Here is a 25,702-nt window from a genome sequence, read left to right as displayed (position 1 = left end):
TATCTTTTCAGTCTTTTTGCATGTCTGACACCAGTGGTGCCAACTCACCAGCCCTGCTCCTAGACCCACTCACCCTGCTCCTGCAGCCCCACCCAGAAACAACATGCACAGGAGGACCATTCCCCACACCTCTATAATTGCATGCCAGCCGATCAGCAGCAAGCACCCATTGCCTAGCCATCCCCATCCCTTTCCCCAAACCACCTTTGAAAAAGCCCTAACCTATGATCCTTCTATGAGATTGATTTGAGGAATAACTCCATCTCCCACAGTCTTGATGTCAAATAAACTCTGCATTTACTGTAATGCCATGGGAGGTGATATGATTTGGCTGTGTCTCCACCCAAATATCGTCTTGAATTATAGCTCTCATAATTCCCAATGTCATGGGAGGGACCTGGTGGGAGGCAATTGAATCATGGGGGTGGGTCTTTCCCATGCTGGGCTCATGATAGTGAGTAAGTCTCAAGAGGTCTGATGGTTTTATAAAGGGGAGTTCCCCAGCACGTGCTCTCTTGCCTCCTGCCATGTAAGATGTGACTTTGCTCTTCCTTCACCTTCTGCCATGTTGTGAGGCCTCCCCAGCCATGTGGAACTGAGTCAATTAAATCTCTTTTTTTAATAAATTACCAAGTCTCAGGTATGTCTTTATTAGCAGCAACAGAATGGACTAACTCAGGAGGTTACATGTATGTTAGCTTCCTGTCCTGATGAGTCTGAGTTTTCTATCTTTAGCCTAGAGGGTTCCTGAGGAACAAGTGAAAGAAAACCACATTCCTTCTCATTTTCTGGAGGGATTCCTGGCAGAAAACACTGCCTGGTGACTCTCCATCAGCCTTCCCTCCCTTCCCCAGTAGTTGATCCTGTCCAGTACCTGCTGTCACCAAAGTCCTTCCTCCAAGCAGCTGAGGGCAAGGGAGACCAGAGGAGACAGCCCAATGCCACAGAATTCACACCCATCCCTTGGAACCCACAAATTATGTCCATTATTTTGACAATGTATTTTGGAGACATCTTCCCAAACCACTTCTCCCTAAAGTTTGAAGCTACTTGTGTGCATGATGGTTTTGTGCAAAGGCCCAGGTGGGCCCAATGTTATTAACATTGTCATAAACACAGCTTTCACAAATCCCAGGGCAAAAGCAGAGATGGCATTGGTGGCTCCAAATCAGACCTCCTCCACCTCCCACTATGGGAGGGACATCAGGGTATGAAACCCCTCTGTGCCTCAGTCTCCCCTTACTAAATGCCCAGGAATCGGGCTGTGAAGATTAAACACATGCAGAGTTCCTAGCATAGGGCGTGGCACACAATTAGGGTTCAGTAAACACTGGCTACTCAGCCACTACTGCCAAGACTATTCTCATTTAGCCCAGATCACAGAACCTGTGATCTGTGGGGCACGGCAGAGGTGGATCCTCCAGTCTTGGCTTCCACCCCCCCTCCACCCACTCAGTGAACCATCTTTGCCTTTGCTCTTTGTGCCAAGCCCATGATTCCAGGTTCTAATGTCTCAAAGCTTTGCAGGGCTGAGAAACATTTGCCTACAGAAACCAGGCATGCCTCTGAGAGCCTTCTCCATGCTCCCAAAAGGCCAGTCTCCTGGCACACAGGGAAGAACAGAACAAACATGCTCATTTTCTGTTGCTGCCTTGGGGGCTTCCTTCTGAGAACCGGTTTCCTTCTGGCACCACAGACAATGAACAACCTGAGGCCATAGGCCATGGGCAGATTGCCATAAAGGAGGTTCAGGGGACCTTACCCATCCTGAGATGTGTCAGTGGCTCCCACAATGGAGGGACAGGGTCCCTATGTTCTCACTGCTTAGAGGCTTACCCAGGAGACAGGGCACTGGAAGGATCTGGACTTCCTGGATGGGAGATCTGAAGGGCCCCACATAGGCCATGTCCCAGGCTCCCATGCCTAGGCAAGGCAGGCCTGAGTGGCCCTCAGCACTACCTGAGCAGGTGCACAGCCCTGATCTCCAGGCTCTCCTCGCAGCCCTTCTCCCACCCTGCTCCCAAGCCATCCTTGACCCTAGCCTGAGAGCCCATTCTATTTCCCTACCATGATGATTTGTAGAAACCCAGTTCCTCTCTGGCTCTCAGCTGGATGTGGCACTGTAAAAGAGAGAAGATGCGGTCTTTTGTTCACTGCTACATCCTCAGCACACAGCCCTATGCCTGGCACCTGGTAGGTACATAACTATCGTTTTTCAGATAAATGAACAGAGGTGGCAATCATATCTGCCTCATGCTGTCATGGTAAATATTAAAGAAGGTGATGGGTGGATAGTACCTCATGTGGCATCTGACACACAGTGAGCATGTCACACTGGCAGCTGGTAATGGTGGCTGCTCAGCTCCCTAACACTGGGAGCTGTGCACCCTGCTTGGAGGCCATGCTTGGGTCCCCTGCTCTGCACAGGAAGTGCCTTCCTGCTCGTTCCACCATCCTTTGGCAAAACCACTACCAGGAAAGATGCAGAAAACTCTTTCCCAGAGAGGAGGAATGGGAGATGAGGCTCATGGTGAGAGATGGCTACATCACACACCAAGAAGTGAAGCTCTAACAGGAAAGGGAAGGGCTGAAGGGCAAGCAAGGGCCAGGTAAAGCCAGGAGTGGGGTCCTCAGGAGCAAGGCCTTGCCGCTGCACTTCCTGGTGTGTGGGACACATGAGGACCACGTGAGGTCAGGACTCTGGGCTTTTGGGTGGGACATACTTGCATATGAGTCCCAACTCAGCTGGGGCTAGCTTCATGGGGATGAGACCAGTGTGTTCACACAGGCACCGTGTTTAGCTTAATGCTGTGCTGTTGCCATTGTAAAATATGGCATAATTTTTTAATAAGGGGCTCTAGCATTTTGCTCTGAGTACTACAAATCACAGAGCTGGTTCTCACTCACCAGTTGCTAATCACGTGTTCTTGAGTAAGTATCTTAACCTCTGGGAGCCTGTTTTCTCATCTGTAAAATGGAGATAACAGCATCTGCCTCACAGAATTGTTATAAGATGAATTATGAGAACATATGCAAAGGTCCTAGCGAGTACCTGGCACATATCAAATTCTTAATCAATGACAGTTACTGCTTCAGATTAAATAGTAATAAAAGCATGCCTTGCTTTATTGTACTTCATTTCACTTCACAGATATTTCCTTTTTTACAAATTGGAGCTTTGTGGTCACCTTGAGTCCAGCAAGCTTATCGGCACCATTTCTCTAACAGCATGTGCACACTTTGCATTCTGTCATGTTTCGGTAGTTCTCACAATATTTTCAACTTTGTCGTAATCATTATATCTGTTATGATGATGTGTGGTCTTTGATGTTACTAATGTCATTGTTTTGGGGCACAACAAGCTCCGTGCATATAAGAGTCAGCTTAATCATGGGCATTCTGACTGCTCCACTGACAAGCCAGCCATTCCCTCTCTCTCTCCCTCTCCTCAGACTGCCCTGGTCTCAGAGACAACAATATTGAAATTAGGCCAATTCATAATCCTATCATGGCCTCTAAGTGTTCAAGTAAAAGGAAGACTCATGGGTGTCTCTCTTTAAATCAAAGACTAGAAAACATTAAGCTTAGTGAGGAAGGCAGGTTGAAAGCTACGACAGGCCAAAAGCTAGGCCTCTTTTACGTGACAGTCAGCCAAGTTGTGAATGCAAAGGAAAAATGCTCGAAGAAAATTAAAAGCACTACTCCAATGAACATACAAATAATCAGATAGTCAAATATCCTTATTACTGTTACGAAGAAAGTTTGAGTAGTCACGATAGAACATCGAATCAGTCCCAATTTCCCATAAGCCAAAGCCTAATCCAGAGCAAGGGCCTAACTCTCCTCAATTCTCTGAAGGTGCAGAGAAGTGAGAAAGCTGCAGAAGAAAAGTTAGAAGCTGGCAGTGGTTGGTTCATGAGGTTTAAGGAGAGAAGCCATCTCCATAACATAAAAGTACGAGCTGAAGCAGCAAGTAAGTGCTGATGCAGACACTGCCGCAAGTTAACCAGAAGATCTAGCCAAGAGAATTGATAAAGGTGACTATATTCAACAACAGGTTTTCAATGTAGACAAACAGGCTTCTATTGGAAAAAGATGACATCAAGACTTTCATAGCTGGAGAGGAGGCATCAATGCCTGGTTTCAAAGCTTCAAAGACCAGGCGGCCTCTCTTGTTGGGGACTAATTTAGCTGGTGACTTTAAGTTGAAGCCAATGCTCACGTACCATTATGAAAGTCCTAGGGCCTCTAAGAATGATGATCAGTCTGCTCTGCATGGTCTAGAAAAGGAACAACAAAGCCTGGATGACAGCACATCCGTTTACAGCATGGTTTGCTGAGTATTTTAGGCCTGCTGTTGAGACCTACTGCTCAGAAAAGAAGATTCCTTTCAAAATGTTACACACATTGACAATGCACCTGATTACCCAAGTGTTCTGGTAGAGAAGCACAAGGAGGTGAATGTTGTTTCCAGGCCTGCTAACACAGCATCCATTCTACAGCCCATGGATCAAGGAGGGATTTTGACTTCCAAGTCTTATTATTTAAGAAATATATTTCTTAAGGCTATAGTTGCCATAGATAGTGATTTTTCTGATGTATTTGAACCAAGTAAATTTAAAAGCCTTCTGGAAAGGACTCACCATTCTAGATGCTCTTAAGAGCATTTGGGGTTCATGGGAGGAGGTCAAAATAGCAATGTGACTGGAGTTTGGAAGAAGTTGACTCCACCCCTCACAGATGATTTTGAGGGCTTCAAGACTTCAGCGGAAGAAGGAATGCAGATGTGGTGGAAAAAGCAAGAGAACTCAAATGAGAAGTAAAGGCTGATGATGGGGCTGAATGCTGCAATCTCATGATAATATTTAAACAGATGAAGAGTTTCTGTGGCCATTGTAAAATATGGTATGAATTTTGAACAAGGGGCCCTAGCATTTTGCACTGGGGACTGCAAATCGCAGAGCTGGCTCTCACTCACCAGTTGCTAGTCGTGTCTTCCTAAGCAAGTATCTTAACCTCTGGGAGGCTGTTTTCTCATCTGTAAAATGGAGATAACAGCACCTGCCTCACAGAATCATTACAAGATGAATTATGAGAACATATGCAAAGGTCCTAGCGGGTACCTGGCACATATCAAATGCTTAATCAATGACAATTACTGCTTCAGATTAAATAGTAATAAAAGCACACCTTGGATGAAAAAAATCATTACTGAGACGGAATCTACTAGTGGTAAAGATTCTGTGAACATTGTTAAAATGACAAGGATTTAGAATATTCCATCAACTTAGCTGATAAAGAAGCAGCAGGGTTTGAGAGGATTGACTCCAATTTTGAAAGAATTTCTACTGTGGGTAAAATGCCATCAAACAGCATCTCATGCTACGGAGAAATCTTTTGTGAAAGGAAGAGTCGATGGATGTGGCAAACTTCATAGTTGTCTTCTTTTAATAAATTGCCACAGTCCACTCCAACCTTCAGCAACCACAACCCCGAACAGTCAGCAGCCATCAACATGGAGGCAAGACCCTCCACCAGCAGAAAGATTACAACTGGCTGAACCCTCAGATAATGGTCAGTAACTTTTAGCACTGAAGTATTTTTAAATTAAAGTATATATATTTTTAAGCATAATGCCATTGCACACTTTGACTATAGTATAGCCTAAACGTAACTTGAAATGCATTGGAAAACCAAAATGTTCCTATGACTTTTACTGTGATATTTGTTTTAATGTAGTGGTCTGGAACTGAACCCACCTCTCCGAGGTATGCCTGTAATTAGGGACTACTACATGACAAGGTAGATGCCTTGCTCAATAAAAGGATTTTAACAACCATGTCTGTCCCAGATGCCACAAACCAGGAAAGAGCCACAGGTCCCAGACACAAGCCTCTGTTCCCCTGGCTGCTTACCGTCACGAAATGGTTGTGTCTGCATCTGCAGTCGGATCTTGATGAGGTCCACGGGCCCGCCCACACCGACAGAGACCACGCCGGCCACTATGCTGGCCAGAAGCAGGTCCGACAGCGTGCGGGGAGGACTGGCCTCGGGCTCCTGGCAGCGGTGCTGGCTGAGGAACCGCTGCGTGTTACTGAAGACCCCAAATACCACAGAGTTGTAGACAGCAATGCTGGCAAGGGGGAAGGACATGCCCTTGAAGAAGCCGAACACCTGCAGTGAAACCCAGTAGGAAGAGGCGTGAGGACTGGAGGCTGCTGTCGCAGAGCCTGCAGGCTGGCGGGGGACACCACAGGACACATCTGTCCATGTATCAGTGAAGAGATGGAAAGGTGCTGATGCGACAGTTGGCAGGGGGTTGGGGGCTGCTTGGGGCAGGCATTCTTGTCCCGAGGACAGCCTGGCTTCTGCAGGCTGCTTTGTTTCCTGTGGGTGGTGTCCTGGCCTGGAACCCACACATGGCATGCATGTGGCAGGAGGGGCAGTGATCTTGGGCTAGAAAGAAGTCAGGCTGTGGCCAAGGGGGAGCCTGAGGAGCCCTTAGGGGCAGTGGGCTGGCCAAGCACCATGCATCCCCTCCTCATTTGCCACAACAAAAACATTCTCTAAGCACTCACCAGGGGCCAGGCCCTGGGGAGCAACCATAAAAAAGAAACGGCCTCCACCCTCACTGAATTTATAGTCTGGAGAAAGTGGGGTATGGAACAGACAAACTGACAGGCAGTTACAACATAGGCTGTCTGCTAAGCCTGTGGGGTAAGACAGGTTCCCCAGACCCCCGAGGGGAGCCTGCGCCAGCCTGTAGATGGGTGCCCATGAGCATGGGTGTCTCCTGACAGCAGTGGCTGGAGGGGCCACATAAGGACATAGGATGCACACACAGGCTGCATGAGGCTGAGGACGGGGTACTGCAGGCTCATGGCCCTTCCCTTCCATGTGGCATCCTTGATGAACACCACAGATATGCCGAGGAAAACAGGAAAATTCCACAGGCTCCTGGAGGAGCCAAACGTGAGAAAGTACTGGGAAGCCGTTGTGCAGACTCCAGGCTGCACACAAAACTCTAGTCCTCACTGCATGCACTGCCAGAGACAGGATGCCTCACACACACCTGCACATGCACGCACGTGCATATATACACACATGTATGCACACACACACGTGAGCACACCCTGCTTCATATTCTTCTTCCATCACAAGACCCTTCAGATTACTTGGGAAGTGGCTTAGCCATGAGCCACCATGTCTCAGAGAAACCCACTGCAATCCCCACCAAAACCCCAGAGCTGGGACACAAGCTGGCAGACACTGCTGGGAACATGTGCCAAAAAGAGAATCAACAGCCGCCTTCAGGGGACTATGCAATCCCACAGCATTACCCAGGAACGCCAAGTGCCAGACTTGCAGTGCTCGCCCCAATTTTAAAGCAGCCAATCAGGAGAGTTACAGCAACACCCTGACACAAGATGCCCTTCACTGGTGGGAAAACTCTAGGTACTTGCAAGAGGCTTCTGAGCCCCAGGGCATTTGTTAGAATGGAGCCCAGTGGAGACAATGGCTACGGTGGGGCCACATTTCCAGGGACTCAGGGAAAAGTCAGAGGGCTGTGACAGGGTTCCACCTGACACTTTCTTTAAATCAGGTCATTCCATTCAAAAATCAAAAATTTATTCTAAATTTTTGAGGGACCTCAGAAAGTCATCCTGAAGCACATACTGATTCTCAAGAAGGGAACCTGATGCATTTTCTACAAAGTATCATTCAGTTTTCCCTCTGGAAAAGAAACATCTTGGGTCACATGCTCTCAAGCGACCTGGGCGCAGGTAAACTCTGGTGTCTGGGCTCAGACACACCTGGCTCCCACCAGGCCCAATAAAGGGAGTTCTGTCAGCACACAGTTTACCAGTCAGTTGTTCCTTTGTGAAAAACTGAGCGATCACCTTATTTTTGCTGGAATTTTCCACACTGGGCTCCAGATTCTTCAGGATTTCTCCATAGAGGTTACACAACACCGGAGTTTTTCCTCAGTTATGCTGCGGTAGGTGGCAGGGTTGAGTTTAGGTAACATGTAATATTTGAGGTGTGGTGTGAGATGAAGTAGGCAAAATCAAGCAGAGTGTGATCAGAATGGGAGGCCCCCGCCCGCATACTGGTGTGGGGCTGTGGCCCCGATCCCAGCCTGTGGGGGTCCAGGCAGGCGTCACTCCACCCACCCAAGAGGCACTTACGCTCTCCCTCCTGTACACTGTGCGGATGCAGCTGAGGGTATTCCTGTAGCCGACACCGGCCTGCAGGCGAGTCTGTGGAGAGAGGAAAGGGCATGTGCCAGCTCAGAGATCATTCATAGCCCCACTGCTCCAAAGATGCCCAGAGAGAAAGGCCCTGCTCATAGTGAAGCCTGCCAGTAAAGGGTCTGGGTTTCAGTTCTGGCCAGTCTGGTGCTCCATCCCCGGCTTGCACCGCCTCCCTCTAATGTCCCTTTCAGACTCGCTCAATGCAGAGAAGCCCGCTTTGCTGAGAGAATGGCAAAGGCCAGCTAGTTGTGCCGAATCACCGTATGATCCCCACCTCTTGAGTACACAAAGCTAAACTGGAACTCTATCTCCACCCTGCAAAATAGCTTTGGGGGAGACCTGCTCTTCTTGCCCCTAGAAACACCACCCCATGGCCTGAAGCTCTCCCCAGCCTCCTGCTTCTCTGCCACTTCCTCCATTTCTCTCTATGCAACAGGCAGACTGATCTTTTTCAAGGTCAATGAAGCTTCCAGTGGCCTCCCATCAAATGTAGGAGACATTCCTCACTCTCCCTGAGCCTGGGAGGCTCCTGCCTCTCACCCCATGTGCCATCTCCTCCCCCAGACCCCTGCATAAGCTGCATGTCCCCAGACCCTGGAGCCACAATTCTTTCCTGCCTCCAGCCCACTGCCCCTTCTGTTCCCAACTTCTGGAAGGCTCATCCTCCAGGTCCTGCTCATCTTTTAGGACTAAATGGATATGTCGCTATGGTCCTACGTGTTTGATTACATAGGGTTTATGCTGTATCACCCAACTAGGGTAGAAACACCTGTCTTATTTTCCTCTCATCTCCAGAGCAGGGCACAGCCCCAGCACAGTGGCCCCTTTGCACTGACTGAACAAAGGCTGCATGGCTAAGGTGTGGTGGCCTCTGATGAAGGCTGGCGTTGGTGACCAGGGGCAGCAGCGGACAGACACAGAGGGTCTGAGTAAGCCCACCTAAGTGTCTAGAGTACCCCTGCCCTGGCCTCAAAGGATTCCACTTCTTTTAACATGTACAGCCTATAATTTTCCACCAAAACACTTTGTCAGCATGCACAGCATGCCATGTCTGTGCATGAAGGAGCCGTTAGATGACCAAGGAGGAGAAACTGGCCCGTCCCCACAGAATCCAGTATGCAGCAAGGGACTGAGACCCAGAAAATCAGGCTAGCTCCTCACACAAACCGCCTGAGCTCAGCTCTGGAGACAAGTGGAGGAGGCCCGGGAAGAGTACGTAGAGTTAAAATGGTGATCTCAGAGGTGAACACCACAGGCGATGTGGAGCTTTTCTGCATTTTCCAACTTTCCTGCAATAGCAGATGTTACTTTCATTATTTTTAGCTTACATTGTTTAAAACTAATGTAAAGTACGCAACTCATAGCGAAATACATTCTCTCAATGACATCAAAATTAGCATCACATGTAAGGCTAAAGCCTCATTGGACCCACCTTTGCTCTCACCCTGCTCCTCCCCTGAGTTCATGATCATGGCTAATAGCATGGCCAAGAGTTTGAGAAGCACCCATTTAAATAGTTTTATAAACATATATAGCCAAAGGAAAAATATAGGAAATATTATCACCCTGCTCATAAGTTTTACTTTCAAAACCAGAGAAATGTGTTTATCGACTCACTCAACTAGTATTTGTTCGGGGCCTATTTTATTGGAGGCACCATTCCAATCTCAGAGAATTTGGCCATAAAGAAACCAGTCTCTGCCCTCATGGAACAGAGGTGACTTCTGGTGAAGTCAGAAAAGATGGTCAATAAAAATAATTCCAAAGTAAATACGTATTTTAGATGAAGACAAGTGCTATGGAAGAAAACCAAGGATAAGAAGAGCTGGGTGATGAGAAGGAAAGGGTAGCTTTAAACTGAGTGGTGGAGACTCCCTGGAAGATGCAGTGAGATGAGAACCTGGCCTTCAAGGTCTTCTTGTTAAGCAGAACCACAGAGGCCTACCTTGGAGTGGAATGTCCACAACTAGGACAATGACTTGGGCCAGGTGGTAACTTAGGGGGTGGTGGAGGGGTGCAGGTCTCTCTCTGTGCCCCATGTAAGGCTGACATGAGGTCCAGCACTCTCCCAGGGCTCTCCCTGGAAAGTGAATCCACAGAATGGTTGACTGCCACCCCACCCCCTGCAACAAGTAATCAAGTTCCCACTAAGAAAATTGAGAGGTTGAGTCCCTCAAGCCAATAATACATGAAGGAACTCAACCCAAGAGCCAAACCTGGATCACAGAATAATTTCAAAGCCATGGAGCCAAAAGTCTGTCAGGCATGCTGAGCACTCGGGGAGGCTGGCACTGAGGCCAGCAGCAAATTCCAAGTCTCTAGGGACCCAGTGACAGCAGGAGATGACATTTAGTGTGCACCAACTGCATACTGGCCATCATATAAAACTGATCCCACGAAATTGCACAGGTGCTCTAAGGCACAAGTACTGGTCCCATCTTACAGATGAACACAGCTGACTCTTTGCATTAGCTTCATGTTGCTACTTAACAAATTACCACAAACTCCATGGTTTAAAGCAGCCTGAGGCTGGGTGCAGTGGCTCACGCCTATAATCCCAGCACTTTGGGAGGCCAAGGCGGGTGGATCACGAGGTCAAGAGATCGAGACCATCCTGGTCACCGAGGTGAAACCCCATCTCTACTAAAAAACACAAAAATTAGCTGGGCATGGTGGTGTGCACCTGTAGTCCCAGCTACTTGGGAGGCTGAGGCAGGAGAATTGCTTGAACCCAGAAGTCGGAGGCTGCGGTGAGCCGAGATCGTGCCATTGCACTCCAGTCTGGGTAATAACAGCGAAACTTCGTCTCAAAAAAAAAAAAAAAAAAAAAAAAAAAAAGCAGCATGAATGCATTTTCTCACAGTTCTAAGACCAGAAATCTGAAATGGTCTCAGTGGGCTAAGACCAGGGTGCTGGCAGGGCAGCCCTCTCTTGGGAGGCTCTCAGGAAAAATCTGTTTCCTTGTCTCCCCCAGCTTTTGGAGTTCACCCTCCTTCCTGGAGCCATGTCCCAACATCACAGCTCCTCTTCTTTCCCTGCTTCTGTTATCGTCACATTGTTTGCTTCCTCTTCTATAAGAAGAAATTGAAATCTCCCTCCACCTCCCTGTTATAAGGACACTTGAAATTACATTTAAGAACCTCCCTGATAATCCAGGATCATCCTCCCATCTCGAGATCCTTAACTTAATCATACCTGCAAAGTTTTCTTTTGCCATATGAGATGACATTCACAGGTTCCAGAGATGAGGACATGGGCACATCTGGGGACCATTATCCAGTCAACCACACTGCCTCACACAGTTTCCCCAGGAATCTGGCTCCCTCCATTGGCTCATCCCCAGGCCTTTCACTCTACAGGACCCCAGAGGCTGCTATTCTCACCAACCTCTAGCCTACTGAGACCAAAAGAAGTCCAGCCCAAGCTCTTGACTAGGTGTGACTTCCCTGAGAGTTGAGTTACCTCAGGGACATAGGGTTAGGTATATAATAGGTGCTCAATAAATACCTATGAAAGGCAAGAGAGAAGAGAGCTTGGTTCCTTAGCCCAACTTCAGTGTTTTTAGTTATTAGGGAAAATATCTCCATATTTGAGGTGCCCAGAGCCCTCATTTTGGACCTAGAGAATTGATGGGTTTGCCATTATCTTTCTCACCTTTCCTAGTTATGTAGAATCAAGGCCATTTTAAGACTTTCTTAGATATTGGACTCTTTCACTTTTGTAAACCTGCTCATATTGTATCAAGCAAGATAAAATTAGTATAATTATACGTATTTAATGTACATCCCATATTAATATCATCCACATAGACCTCCATGAAAGTTGAGTTCCATTTGACTATTTAACATGTAGTTATATTTTGTAAACATTTAGTGCAGCATTAATTTTGATTCTATACTTTTCTTCTTACATAGCATTTTCTCAGTTCTCTGACACTTTCTTTGGTCATTACAGAGATCGGGAGCCCTGTGTTCTGTGCATGAAGCGGATACAGCTTGAAGATCATGGCACTGCAGGCAATATTTAGCCCAAAACTATGAGCTTCATGTCAGGAGTGCTATGAGCTCATATGCCTCCAGTTCATGGTTTCCCTCCCATTGGAAGCTCTCAGGGCCCCAGAGGTGAAAACCCAAGGAGAAGAGGATGAGTGTTCAGTGTCAGGAGGTGAGGTAGCTGGAGCCTCAGTGCTTGGAGCTAAGCCACTGCCCAACTGGCCCTGACCTGGCAGAGCAGGCCGTGCCCTAGCTGTCCTGGGCCAACATGCATGCCCCAGACTGGAGTGGGTAGTGAGGGGGCAGCCTGGAGTGGTGGGGAGCATGATGAAGAAATACAAGAAGCCTCAATGGGATGTTCATGAGAAGGAGGCAGACATCCCCCCCACACATAAAGCCTGTCCATTGCAGTCCAGACCCCATGGTCTACAAGAGTGGTTCCCAACCTTTTTGGTACTAGGGACCAGTTTTGTGGAAGACAATTTTTCCATGGTCCAGGGTGGGCTGATGGTTTCAAGATGAAACTGTTCCACCTCAGATCATCAGGCATTAGATTCTCATAAAGAACAGGCAACCTAGATTCCATGCATGCAGTTCATAATAGGGTTTATGTTCCTACGAGAATCTAATGCTGCCACTGATCTGACAGGAGGCAGAGCTCAGGCAGGAATGCTTGCTTGCCCACCACTTACCTCCTGCTGCATGGCCCAGTTCCTAACAGGCCACAGACTGATACTGGTCCATGGTATAGGGGCTGGGGACCCCTGGTTTACAGGCAGCCAAGCCCTGACTAGAAAACTTAGCCATGCTGCATCAGACATTTGCAGCAGACCTGCCTCCTTAACCTAAGAGCAGGCAGCCAAGGGCACAGGAAGAAGCCTTTGACCTGAGTCAGCAGCACAGGCCCTTGTAGCTGGATTCTTCCACAGGTGAGTCCTGGGACTCCAGGCAATTCACTGTCTGCCTCCTGCAGCCCAGCCTGTCTATTCACGATAGCAGCAGCATCTCGCTCATTGCTATATCCTCAATGCAATGCCTCTGTGAACGCTCTTCACAGCAGCCCTACCAGGGAGGTGCTACTTGCCCACTTTACAGACAAGGAAACCAAGGCTCAGGAAGGTTAAGCGCTCTGCCCCAGTCACAGGAGAGTAGGTGATAAGGCCAGGACAGGATTTCCAGTTATTCAGACTTGCCTGGCCCTTTCTTGGTGGACAGGGTCTACAGAGAAAACATCAGCCAGAAGGAAGGAAGAGGGTGTTCTGGAGTGCCACAGGGGCACTCAGGCCAAACAGACTGGAATCCATGTCTCAGGAGGGCTTCCCTCCCGAGCTTCAGGGCACAGTGTAGAGAAGGGAGACAGCCCAGACTTTTCAGGTGACTGTGGCCAGGGAGCTCCACTCCCATAAACTGCCCTAAACCCAATGACTAGAGTCCTTAGGAAGGATGGGGAGATTTAACACACAGAGACTCAGAGGGGAGGCCTTGCGAAGATAGGCAGGGCCTGGAGTTAAGGAGCCACTGTCCAAGGAATGCCAAGCACTGCAGCTGGCACTGGAAGCTGGCACAGGACCATGTGGCAGGTCCTCCCTCAACGCCTCCAGAAGGCACCAATACCTCAGTTTTGGACTTCCTGCTCCCTGACCTGTGAGGAAATAAATTTCTATTGTTTTCAGCCACCCAGTTTGTGGATATTTGTTAAATCAGACCAAGGAAACTAATCCATACTCTCAAATTTTTACTGTTAAATCTCTCACTCTCCACAGTGATTTGTTACCAACTCACTTATATGAAGTCAGCCTGGGTTCTAGAGAAACAGCAGCCCTTTTCCTTGCCAAGATGCTAGGCCTGTGGCAGATAGTTCCAAGATCAGTGACTGAGCACGCCACTCAGAGCACGCCACTTGCCCATCTTTGAGGTATCCCATTGACCCCCAAGAGAAATGTATAAATATCATTTAAATCAGAGAATTGGAAACACATTCTCCAATTTTGGTTAAAATCTTGCTAGACATTGTCTCATGATGTGGTAACTGAGCAAAACTTAATATATATAGAATGATAGTAATTAAAATAGCAACTATTGGCTGGGAGCGGTGGCTCATGCCTGTAATCCCAGCACTTTGGGAGGCCAAGGCAGGCAGATCATGAGGTCAGGAGATCGAGATCATCCTGGCCAACATGGTGAAACCCCGTCTCTATTAAAAATACAAAAAAATTAACTGGGCATGGTGGTGCACACCTGTAGTCCCAGCTACTATGGAGGCTGAGGCAGGAGAACTGCTTGAACCCAGGAGGTGAAGGTTGCAGTGAGCTGAGATCACGCCACTGTACTACAGCCTGGGGGACAGTGTGAGACTCTATCTCAAAAAAAAAAAAAAAAGCAGCTACCAATTTTGAATGCCAACTGGGTACCAAAAACAATGCTTATAATCTTATACTGACCCTGTAAGGCAAGAATTTATATATTGCTTAATAGAAAGCTATGCAAGCAGGAAATGGCAAAAACAGGATTCACACCCAGAGCCTGTGTGGTTCCAAAGCCCATGCTTTCTGGCTCGACCATGCTGCCTCCCCACTGATCCATTGTTGTGGACGGGTTTGTTGAATGAGCCCTGGGAAAGACAGTCTGGGAATGACAGGTGAGTTTGGAAGGTGAAAAATGCCAGAAACAATCAGCACTCTCATGGAGACATTAGGGAGTACATCCGAGTCTTCCAAGTCTCCCTAAGGCCCAGTCCTGAAGACTGGGCACCTTGAACTTGGCTGAGGTCTGGGATGGCAACTCATTCAGCAGGTGCTCACCCAGGGAGGCTGTGCCCAGCTCTGTACTGAGCTGCACTCTGAATAGGGGAGAGTCAGAGGCCACAGGCTAGGGAAGCCAGGCCTGGGCAAGGTAACCAGCCAGCTCTCATGGTGGGGAAAGAGGACTCAGTAGGCAGCTACCACAGGGGCAGGAAAGTTTCTGAGGACCTGGCTTGGTTCTGGACAGCCCTGGGGAGTGGTAGACATGGGCCCTACCTCTGGGCAGCAATGGCTCAGCCTTGAGATGCTGGTAAATCCACTTCTGACATGAACTTGCTGCACAGCCCTCCTTGGTGGGCTCAAAGACCCAGGGCCTGGGTATGCAGGGCTGGCAGGAGGCAGGCAGCAAGGCCCCCAGCCTACTCTGAAATCCCATTCTCCCTGGGCTTCTCCCAGCACCTGCACCACCCCACTTGCTCAGCTTACTATGTGCACCACACGTACACTGGCCTTGTTTTCCTGGAGAATGTATATTGCAGCCTGTTCCTAGCCTTGGGCGCTTGTACTGGCTCGTTCCTCTGTGAGCAGCCCTCTGACCCCAGTTCTGCGTGTCTGGATCTTTGTGTCATTTGAGTCTCAACTTAGCTGCCTCCCTGGCAGAGAGGTCATCCATGACTTCAAAATAGGGAAGCCCCTCATCACTGTTTCTGCCATCACCTTGTGTTATTGTCCCTCTGGCACCCACCACTGTCCATAGATGCTTTATGTATCTGTTGTGTTCTCTAATTATTGTCTATCACTGGCCCTAAAAGTATCTGTCTCCTTGCCTGCCTCCCTCACTCCTGAGTCCTGAAAGCCTAGGTAAGACTGCAAATAAAGTTCACTTTGGAGCTCTGAATCCAGCACTAAAATTCCCAGCTCTAAGGTCTGGGGCAGGTTTCTGAACTCTGCACCTTACTCTCGCCTGTATAAAATGGGAAGATTATACCATTGGAAGAGGGTAGACTAAACCTGCTTCACTCACTACTTTGTGGGCCCATCTCCCAGCACTGGGTCCTGCCTCCATCTGCCTGTGTTGGGGCATCCCCTGGGGACCCTAAACACCCCCCTTTACTACTTAAAGAGTTTCTTCAAATATTTAAAATAGGTAGACTGATAAAGAAGAGAGTGAGCATGAGCCCTGACCCAGGAGAGGGTCCATTTTCATACAGGGAGGAAGATGGGAGAATAGACATTGCAGCAGCCATTTGAAAGGGCCTGTGAGGCTCCTGTCTGTGCACAATCCAGGCAGAGCTTTAGAAACAGATCTGGAAGCCAGTCAGCAGTGAGGAGGCACAATTTATGGCTCTGTTCCCAGAGCATAGCTCTAAGTCCTGCTCACCACAGGGAATGGGTGCAGGAGTGGGGATAGGGTGAAAGATTGCTCCTTTGCAGCATCTCACACCTCTGTTTTTAACTTGTTGTTTGATCTGAGACTAGCCCCTTCCCCTTCTAGGGAAAATCCCAGAACAAGGGTGTTGCATAATCCCAATATCAGGAAGGCCCCACCAGCCCCAAAGTCCTCACACCCATGTGTTTCATCAGGTAATGATGAGTTCCCATGTCCAACCTACTTTAAAGTCCCACCTGGACCTCTGAGTCTTCTGAGTCCAACCCAGGCCTCCTGGCACTCCAGCCCCCTGGGCTGTCAACAGAGAGCCTGCCCTGGACAGAAGACTCTATGGGAAATCAGAAACAGCAGGAATAGTCCCAGAGGCAGATCAGCTCCATGCCTCTTTTTAAGAGGTAATGGGAAACATGGCTACTGTACCTTGACTGTGTCCAGAGGGTGGCCGACGATGACGCTGGCTGCACCTGTGGATTACAAAAGAACGTCTGATAACTCAGCCCTGGAACTCCCAGCTTGCACCAGCCGGTTCTTGGGACAAAACAGGCACTTACTTAGTCAATAGCCAGTTGCTGGAGTTGCAGGGGGTGGGGGTGGGGGGCCTCCAATGTGCTAGGCACTGGCCCATGCAGGAAGGAAGGCAGAGAAAATAGAGTAAAACAACTAATCACTCCAAAAAAGGTGTCTATCACTGCCCTAAAAATATCTGTCTCCTTGCCTGACTCCCTCACTCCTGAGTCTTCAAAGTCTAGGTGAGCCTGCAAGTAAAGTTCACTTTGGAGCTGATGGAAGGGACTAGGACAAGTGGATAGTCACAGGCAAAAGAGTGGAAGAGTGGAGATAGACCCCCCCACCTCACACCATATACAAAATTAACTCCAAATAGATCAAAGACCTAAATGGGAGAGCAAAACTATAAAACGCTTAGACTAAAACATAGAAAACAATCTTGACCTGTGATTTGCAATGGACTCTTAGATATAATAGCAACAGTACAACCAACCAATAGAGGGAAGTACATGTCATGCCAAAATACAGCAGATACGTGGATTATTTCAAGTTGAAAATACTGAGAAATCATAATTTCTGAAAGACTGAGCTGACCTGTCTCTTCCTGCATGCAGCAAGCAATTGAGATTCCTCTGGGAGCAGTACTCTCTCCATACCAGGGTAGCAAAATAGGCTTTATTACCAGGGATTTGGAATTGAAGGCTGCGGTGGACCTGATTCTATACATAATGAAGTAATCCTTATCCTCCACCTGCTTTACAGCCCCCCCATACATCTCCTAGTGACTCCTCTAGCAAACTTCTACCACCCTGGCCAGATTTTCTTTGTCCTGTCATTTCTTCTTAAATTGATTATTCTTTGTCTAAAAAGTATGAAAAGATCTTGCTTTGGACACTTCTCCCAACTTCACTCCTTGTGAAGATCACTATGTCATGAAAAACTAATAAAATCTGTATTCTTTTTCTCTTGTTAATCAGCCTGGTGTCAATTTGTTTTCTATATTCAGCTGAAGAGCCTAGTAAGAGCTACACAGGGGGGTGGAGGTTATTTCTAACTCCCCTACACAACACAAGAATAACACTGAACTTCATAAAATTTGAAAACTTTTGTGTACAAAAGGGAAGACATCCTACAGAATGGGAGAAAATGTGTGGAAATCATATATTTGATAAGGATTTAGTATCCATATATATAAAGAACTCTTACAACTGAATAAAATAATTTTAATGGGCAAAGGACTTGCACACACATTTCTCCAATGATGATATAAAGATAATCCACAGATACATGAATAGATGCTCAACTTCTGCATTCATTTGGGAAATGCAAATTAAACCACAATGAGAGTCCTCTTCACACGCACTAGGATAGCTATAATTGAAATTGAAAAAAATGGAAAAGAACTGTTGGCAAGGATATAGAGAAATTGGAACGGTTATACATTGCTGTTAGAAATGTAAAATGCTGCAGCCATGATGGAAACAGTTTGGCAATTCCTCAAAAAAAGTTAAACACAGAGTTAACAGTTCCATTCCTACATATATATCCAAGAATAGAAAACAGATACTCAAACAAGTACATTACACACACATCATGGCAACATTGTTCACAATAGCCAAAAGGTAGAAATAATCCAAATGCCCATCAGCTGATGTATGGATAAACAAAATGTGGGATATTTATACAGAGGAATACTGCTTAGTAATACAAAGAAACAAACTATTGGTACATGCTGCAGCATGGATGCACCTCCAAAACATTATGCTAAATTAGAAAGGCCAGACGTGAAAGGCAAGCTACTGTATGGCTCTACTTATATGAATTATCCAGGATAGGTAAATCCATAAAGACAGAAAGTAAATTAATGTTTGCCAGGACTGGGAGGAGGTGGAAATGGGAGTTGCTCTTTAATGGGTACAGCATCTTCTTTCGTCATGAGAAAAATGTTTCGGAACTAGATAGAAGTGATGGTTGCACAGTGTTGTGAATGTACTCAATGCCACTGAATTACACACTTTCAAATGGTTAATGTTTTGTTACATGAATTTCAGCTCAAAAAGTAGGGTAGGATGTGTGTAAAGAAAAAACCTGAAAATTTTCAGTTACCTGCAGGTTACTTAACTTCTCTATGTCTCACTTTTAGCATGCATACAGTGGGAATAACAACAGCACCTATTTCCTGCTTCCATTGTAAGAATGAAATGCAGCGATGCATAAAAAGTACCTAGCAGAGAGCCTGACACCTATAGGATGCTCAAATATGAGTGATGTCACCATAGAATTTTTTTAAAAGAAGATCCTTTAGGAAAAATTATGAATATACACTGTATCTTTTCACAGAAAAAATATCTACACACACACACACACACACACACACACACTCTCACACACACACAAGACCTATACAATTTGAAAAGAACCACTGCTGCCCCAAGGCCACTTAGATTAAGAAGCCCTTTGTATTAGTTTGCTGTCACACTGCTATCAAAGACATACCTGAGACTGGGTAACTTATAAAGGAAAGGGGTTTAATTGACTCACAGTTCCACATGGCTGGGAAGGCCATACAATCATGGAAGGTGATGGAGGAGCAAGTTGTGTGTTACATTGCAGCAGGCAAAAAGAGAGCTTGGGGAACACCCCTTTATAAAGCCATCAGGTCTCATCAGACTCATTCACTACCACAAGAACAGCACAGGAAAACCTGTCCCCATGATTCAATTACCTCCCCATGATTCAATTACCTCTCACCCATGACACATGGAAATTATGGGAGCTACAATTCCAGATGAGATTTGGGTGAGGACACAGCCAAATTATATCATTCCACCCCTGGCCCCTCCAAAATATCATGTCCTCACATTTCAAAACCAATTGTGCCTTCCCAATGGCCCCCCAAAGTGTTAACTCATTTCAGCAGGAACTTTAAAGTCCACAGTCCAAAGTCTCATCTGATACAAGGCAAGTATCTTCCACTTATAAGCCTGTGAAATCAAAAGCAAGTTAGTTACTTCCTAGAAACAATGAGCGTATAGGCATTGGGTAAATATACCTGTTCCAAATGGGAAAAAATGGTCAAAACAGAGGGGCTACAGCCTCCATGCAAGTCCAAAATCCAGCAGGGCAATCAAATCTTAAAGCTCTGAAACAACCTCCTTGACTCCATGTTTCACATCCAGGGCACACTAATGCGAGAGTTGGGTTCCCATGGCCTTGGGCAGCTCCATCCCTGTGACTTTGCAGGGTACAGCCTTCCTACTAACTTCTGGCATGAGTGTCTCCCATGAGTTAGCAAATTCTGTCAGCATAGCCCATCTGCATGACCCATTGCAGAGGAAAGTGCTCTGACAGATCACCATCGGGGAAGGAACTGAGGGAGAAAGAAAACTGGGCTTTTTGTTTTTTAATAAAAAATTGTAACTCCCATGAGGCCTGCAATGAGTGTCTGTTGCTTTTCCAGGTGCATGGTGGAAGTGTGAGCAGAGCTACCATTTTGAGGTCTGGAGGATGGTGGCTCTCTTCTCACAGCTCTACTAGGCACTGTCCCAGTGGGGACTCTGTGTGGGGCTCCCACTCCTTATTTCCTTTCCACACTGCCCTAGCAGAGATTCTCCATAATTGCCCCACCCCTGCGGCGAACTTCTGCTTGGACATCCAGACATTCTCTGAAATTTAGATTAAGGTTCCCAAATCTCAATTCTTGACTTCTGTGTATGGATAGGCTCAACACCACGTGGAAGCAGAGCTTAGGGCTTACACCCTCTGAAGCCACAGCACAAGCTGTACCTTGATCCCTTTAGCCATGGTTGGAGTATCTAGGACACAGAGCACCAAGTCCCTAGGCTGTAGACAGTAAGGGGGCCCTGGACCCAGCCCAGGAAACCATTTTTTTCCTCCTAGGTCTCTGAGTCTATGATGGGAGGGGCTGTCACCAAGGTCTCTAACATGCCCTAGAGATATTTCCCCACTGTCTTGGTGATTAACATTCGGCTCCTTATTACTTATGCAAATTTCTGCAACAGGCTTGAATTTCCTCCCAGAAAATGGGTTTTTCTTTTCTATTGCAACACTAGGCTGCACATTTTCCAAACTTTTATGCCCTGCTTCCATTTTAAACATAAGTTACAATTCCAAGCCATATCTTTGTGAATACATAAAACTGAATGCTTATAACAGCACCCAAATCACCTCTTGAATGCTTTGTTGCTTAGTAATTTCTTCAGCCTGATACCCTAAATCATCTTTCTCAAGTTCAAAGTTCCACAGATCTCTAGGACAGGGGCAAAATGCCACCAGTTTCTTTGCTAAAACGTAACAAGAGTCACTTTTATTCCAGTTCCCAACAAGTTCCTCATCTCCATCTGAGTCCACCTCAACCGGGACTTCATTGTCCATATCAGCATTTTGGTCAAAACCATTCCACAAGTGTTTAGGAAGTTCCAAACTTTCCCACATTTTTCTGTCTTCTTCTGAGCCCTCCAAAACGTTCTAACCTCTGTCCGTTACCCAGTTCCAAAGTTGCTTCCACGTTTTCAGGTATCTTTACAGCAACACCCGACTCTACTGGTAACAATTGACTGTATTAATCCATTCTCATGCTGCTAATAAAGACATTATTGAAACTGGGTAATTTATAAAGGAAAGAGATTTAATAGACTCACAGTTCTACATGTCTGGGGAGGCCACACAATAATGATAGAAGGCAAAAGAGGAGTAAAGTCACATCTTACGTGGTGGCAAGCAAAAAGAGAGCTTGTGTGGGAAACTTTTCTTTATAAAGTCATCAGATCACATGAGACATATTCATTACCAGAAGAACAGCATGGGAAAGCCTGCCCTATGATTTAATTACCTCCTATGAGGGATCCCTCCCATGTCACATGGGAATTATGGGAGCTACAATTCAAGATGGAATTTGGGTGGGGAAACAGCCAAACCATATCACCCTTGTAGCAGTTGGTGACTGAAATTGAAACAGAAACTGTTCTTCAAAGACAAATTGAAGAAGGCAATATCTCTGTTAGTAGAGGTGATTTAACCAGGTAAGGTAGCTAAGAGCTCCTGGAATATCAGATATTTATAAGGACAAAGAAACCAGCTAATCCCAGAACAATGATTCACCTTTCCCCTCTCATCCCCTCATACCTACTAAACTGGGCAGGGGCAGAGATGTGATGGCAGTAATTAACCCTTCCCAGTAGAGTAGTGGAAGGGGGAATGCTGGTTCTCAGGCTCCAGGGCTTCCCCCATAGTGAGTGCACACATCCCTCAGCTCAGGGCAGTCTTAGATCCAGCCTTGGGCCAACAACTCTCTGCCACTTATTAGCCCACCCATCTGAAAGCAGGGGATTTGAGATCTTTAAAATGCAATTACCAGGTCAGTGGTTTCCAGATCTTGGCACTTCTCAAACCAGTAAAATCTCAAACAAAGATTGGTGTGTGTATGGTGGGGCGGGGGTGGGGGGAGTGTAAAAAAGGGGCAAAATTTTGTCATGTAAGGTTGTTTGGAGAGTTAAGATAAAATTAAGATGGCAGATTCTGGAGCCAGACGGCCTGGGTTGGAATCCCAGTGCCAATGCCAGATGCATGGTCTTAGGCAAGTCAGTGAATTTCTCTGTATCTCAATTTCCTCATCTGTAAAATAAGGATGCAGCAGAACCTCCCTCATTGGGGTTGTTATAATAATTAAAGAAATATACATGAACTGACACAAGATACCACATGTTGCAAGATTCAATTGGCATAACATATACCAGGAAAGGCAGATTCACATGAAGTAGATTAAGGAGAGGAAACAGCATTTCAATTTCAAATGATGAATCTTACTGGGGCATGAAAATGTTCTAAAACAAATTCATGGTGATGGTTGTACCACTCTGTAAAATTACTAAAAGACATTCAATTGTTGAAAAGGGTGAATTTTATAATATGTAAAATAAACCTCAATAAAATTGTTTTAAAAGAACACATATAGCACTTAAACAATACCTGGCACCTAGTAAATATTAAAGTGTAGTAAATTTTTATCATCATTTAGTATTATTAGGTTGGTGCACAAGTAATTGCGGTTTTTGCCATTACTTCCAATAACATCGCCAAAGTAAGGACAATCGCAGAACAAAGCACAAAAATCTCCTACTTGCTGTGAGCCGGGGAGGGTTCATGTTTTGTCACGTTTGGCGGTCGGGAGAGGTATCAGAGTCTTGGAACTACTTTGACTCAGCCCTACTTTCCAGGGCACTTCTCAAACCAAGCCACTTGCATTCCTACTGAAGGTGGTCTGGTTATTTAAGGGGCAGCCCACGGAAGTGTCTCCTCTCTCTGCCTGCCCCTCTGAATGGTGGAACAACTGCCCAGTCAAAAAAGGCCTGGATATGCCCAGTGGGCCTCAGGTGGGAAACCCCTGACTGGGAAAGTTGGGAGAGACGAGCCTCAGCCCCACCCAAGGGCATCTGTGCCAACAGACTTACTCAAGGTGAAAGGAGGCGTCTCTGCTCAGGAAGATGTGAAGCAGGTGCCCTGCAGCCACCTGTGAGAGAGAGAAGTGGCTTCCGGCTAGGTTGGAGGGGAGAAGCTGGGATCCAACCAGGTTTGTCGCTCTTTTCATCTTTTTTTTTTTTTTTTTTTTTTAATTTAGGTGAGGAGCTGTATTTGCCAACATCCCTTTTAGGATAAACCTCTTAGCTGGGTTCAAATACACACACACACACACACACACACACACGTATATACTTTACAATCAAACTTCCCCCTTCCCAATAGCTGATCAAAGAGGGATAGACCTATTGGAAAGAAAAATGGAGAAGTAAGGAAATGAATGTAACTCTGGCCCAGGCAACCCATCGCAGGCCCAGTAAAAAAGTGGCTCCAGGAGCTGTGGTGAAGGGACCAGCAGACCCAGCCGCGGCCGGAGGAGGGGCCTTGGAGGTAGGCGATGGCTGACGGCTGGCGGCGGCTGAAGGCAGTAAGTGTTTCTCGCAGCCTGGCAACAGGCACCTGTAGCAGGCGCTCTGTTCCCTCCAGTCGGGACGCTCCCTAGGGCCGGCCGGATCTCGAAGCCCGGCTCCCCACCACCCTTCGCCCCGGGGTCCGCAGCCAAGAGCCACCTTCAGACATAAGTTCCCTCCAGCCACGTCCGCAATTCAGGTGTGCACCGGGTCACTGAAGGGTGTGTGAGCTGCTAGGAGCCTCCATTGGCTGTCGGCTTTGACTGGCTGTTTAATCATTACCGCATCAGGTCCCACGGATCCTAACTTAATGAGCAAATCAGAAGCTGAGCCTGAATCGCTGTGAAGCTCTCCGAGTTTAGGTCTGGCAATTACCAGCCGGGAGATCGCCCCAAAGCAGGCTGCGCGCGCCCCGGGAAGCGGGATGAGAGCACACAGAGGCACAAAGTATCCTCAGAGCACGGAGGCAAACTCCTCCAGGCTCGCTCTCTCTGTCCGGGGGTTCCCGGTAGGCACACTCACCACCGATCCAGCCCGCCGCAAAGTCTTCCAGCTGGAAGCTGCCCATGGCCGGCGGCGCGCGGCGTCTCGCTCTCCCAGAGCCGGGGCAGTGCCCGCTTTGGGTCAGTGAGGCATGGCCCGTGGACGCGAGCGCGCCTCAAGACGAAAGTCGGAGTCTCGGAGCACACCGCAGCTCCTACTCCAAACCCAGTCCCTGAGACACCGGCTGAGCGGGCTGCCGCGCTCACCTCTCCAAGTGCCGGAGGGCAGCTGACATCACGCCCCCAGTGGACCTTAAAGGCACAGCACTCAGCGCGGATAAGGGTGCGCTCCGCGCGGCTCATCCGAGTCAAACAGCCAAGGGTCATCAAGTGGAATTCTCTCAGTCCTCCCTTCTCCGGGTTATCCTCCTTGCCAACTTCAGAGCCTCAGCGCTTTTGAAGTGAAAGTGCCAGCCGCCCATCCGGAGATGGCTTTTGGTGACTGTGCTCATATCCCCCTGTGCTGTGCTGACAATGCTGATTCCAATCAGCGATGGACTCTCTCCCATGCCAACTCTGGGCAGTGATGCCTTTTTGTTCATCCCAGCCATGTCCTACTCAGTGCCCTGTGCCTACAGCAAGCACCGTCTAACTTTCAGCTACAGCTCTCTAGGGGCCCAGCTCCCTGCCTGGCCCTGGCTCAGCCTACACTGTCCACCCTGGGCCAGCAGAAGGCAGAGGGGTGGTCCTCTCTACCTTAAATTCCCTCTCCGTAGGGAGACCCTACATTCACCCAGGCCCCTGGCCAGAGGTCCATGCCCACTGGAGAAGTGGCCTGCTGTGTGGAGAGGTTTTTGTTTCCATGAGAGTTTCTTTCCTCCCTTCCCAAGAAGAAGACTCGAAGTCCCCCATCATTCTGCTAGTTTCCACAAGGTACTCAGCTGTGGGTCTCAGCCAAGATACCCCAAGGTTGACAAGAATGGTGAGGAGTATGGTCAGGAGGAAGGGGCCTCTGCTGGGTCTGTTCTTGTCCCACTGGGCATATCCATGTCATGTCATCCAGGTTAACATGCAGCAACAGCCAGCCAGACCTCCTTCTTCCAAAGCAACAAACAGCTTGACCACCGAAGCTTGACCCTACAAAGGGCTGTCCACTGAGGAGTTGGGACTTGGAGGTAGAAGGGACCTTCCTGCAGCAACCAGCCCTCCCCTGCCCTGGCACACAGAGAGTGGACCTGTGTCTGGACAGGACAGCCCGGGATCAAGTCACCGGCCTGGCTAGGGAAATCTTACAAAGTTCCAAGGAGGAGTGGAACCGTCACACCCCATCCCCACGCTTCAGCTTCCTGCTGCACATGGTGACCCACTCAGTCTTGAGGCTTCAGAGT

General features: G+C 47.6%; 1 protein-coding gene across 9 annotated transcripts in view; it reads right to left on the bottom strand.

Moving 5' to 3' along the window:
• The window catches only part of SLC25A48 (solute carrier family 25 member 48), a 48,120-nt gene extending 23,322 nt beyond the window's left edge, over window positions 1-24,798 (bottom strand). For 5 of the 9 annotated variants that reach the window (XR_013530906.1, XM_035285247.3, XM_035285259.3 and 2 more), the window contains exons 1-3: window positions 24,355-24,798; window positions 16,799-16,842; window positions 8,190-8,261 (exon numbers count right to left, since the gene is read on the bottom strand). Coding sequence is in view for 7 of the 9 variants with exons in the window: in XM_035285247.3 (XP_035141138.2) it covers window positions 8,190-8,261; window positions 16,799-16,842; window positions 24,355-24,701 (463 nt within the window). In the remaining 2 variants the exon portion in view is untranslated. Of the gene's footprint in view, window positions 1-5,915; window positions 6,175-8,189; window positions 8,262-16,798; window positions 16,843-24,354 lie in introns of all 9 variants that reach the window. The other 4 variants (XR_013530909.1, XM_078359683.1, XM_078359691.1 and 1 more) reach the window with 1 other exon arrangement.
• Between the last annotated feature and the right edge of the window lie 904 nt (window positions 24,799-25,702).

Source organism: Callithrix jacchus, chromosome 2, assembly GCF_049354715.1.
Source record: "Callithrix jacchus isolate 240 chromosome 2, calJac240_pri, whole genome shotgun sequence".
Taxonomy (NCBI): Eukaryota; Metazoa; Chordata; class Mammalia; order Primates; family Cebidae; genus Callithrix; species Callithrix jacchus.
The sequence above is the reverse complement of the archived record's forward strand: the minus strand, read 5'-3'. Positions and strand labels throughout refer to the sequence as shown.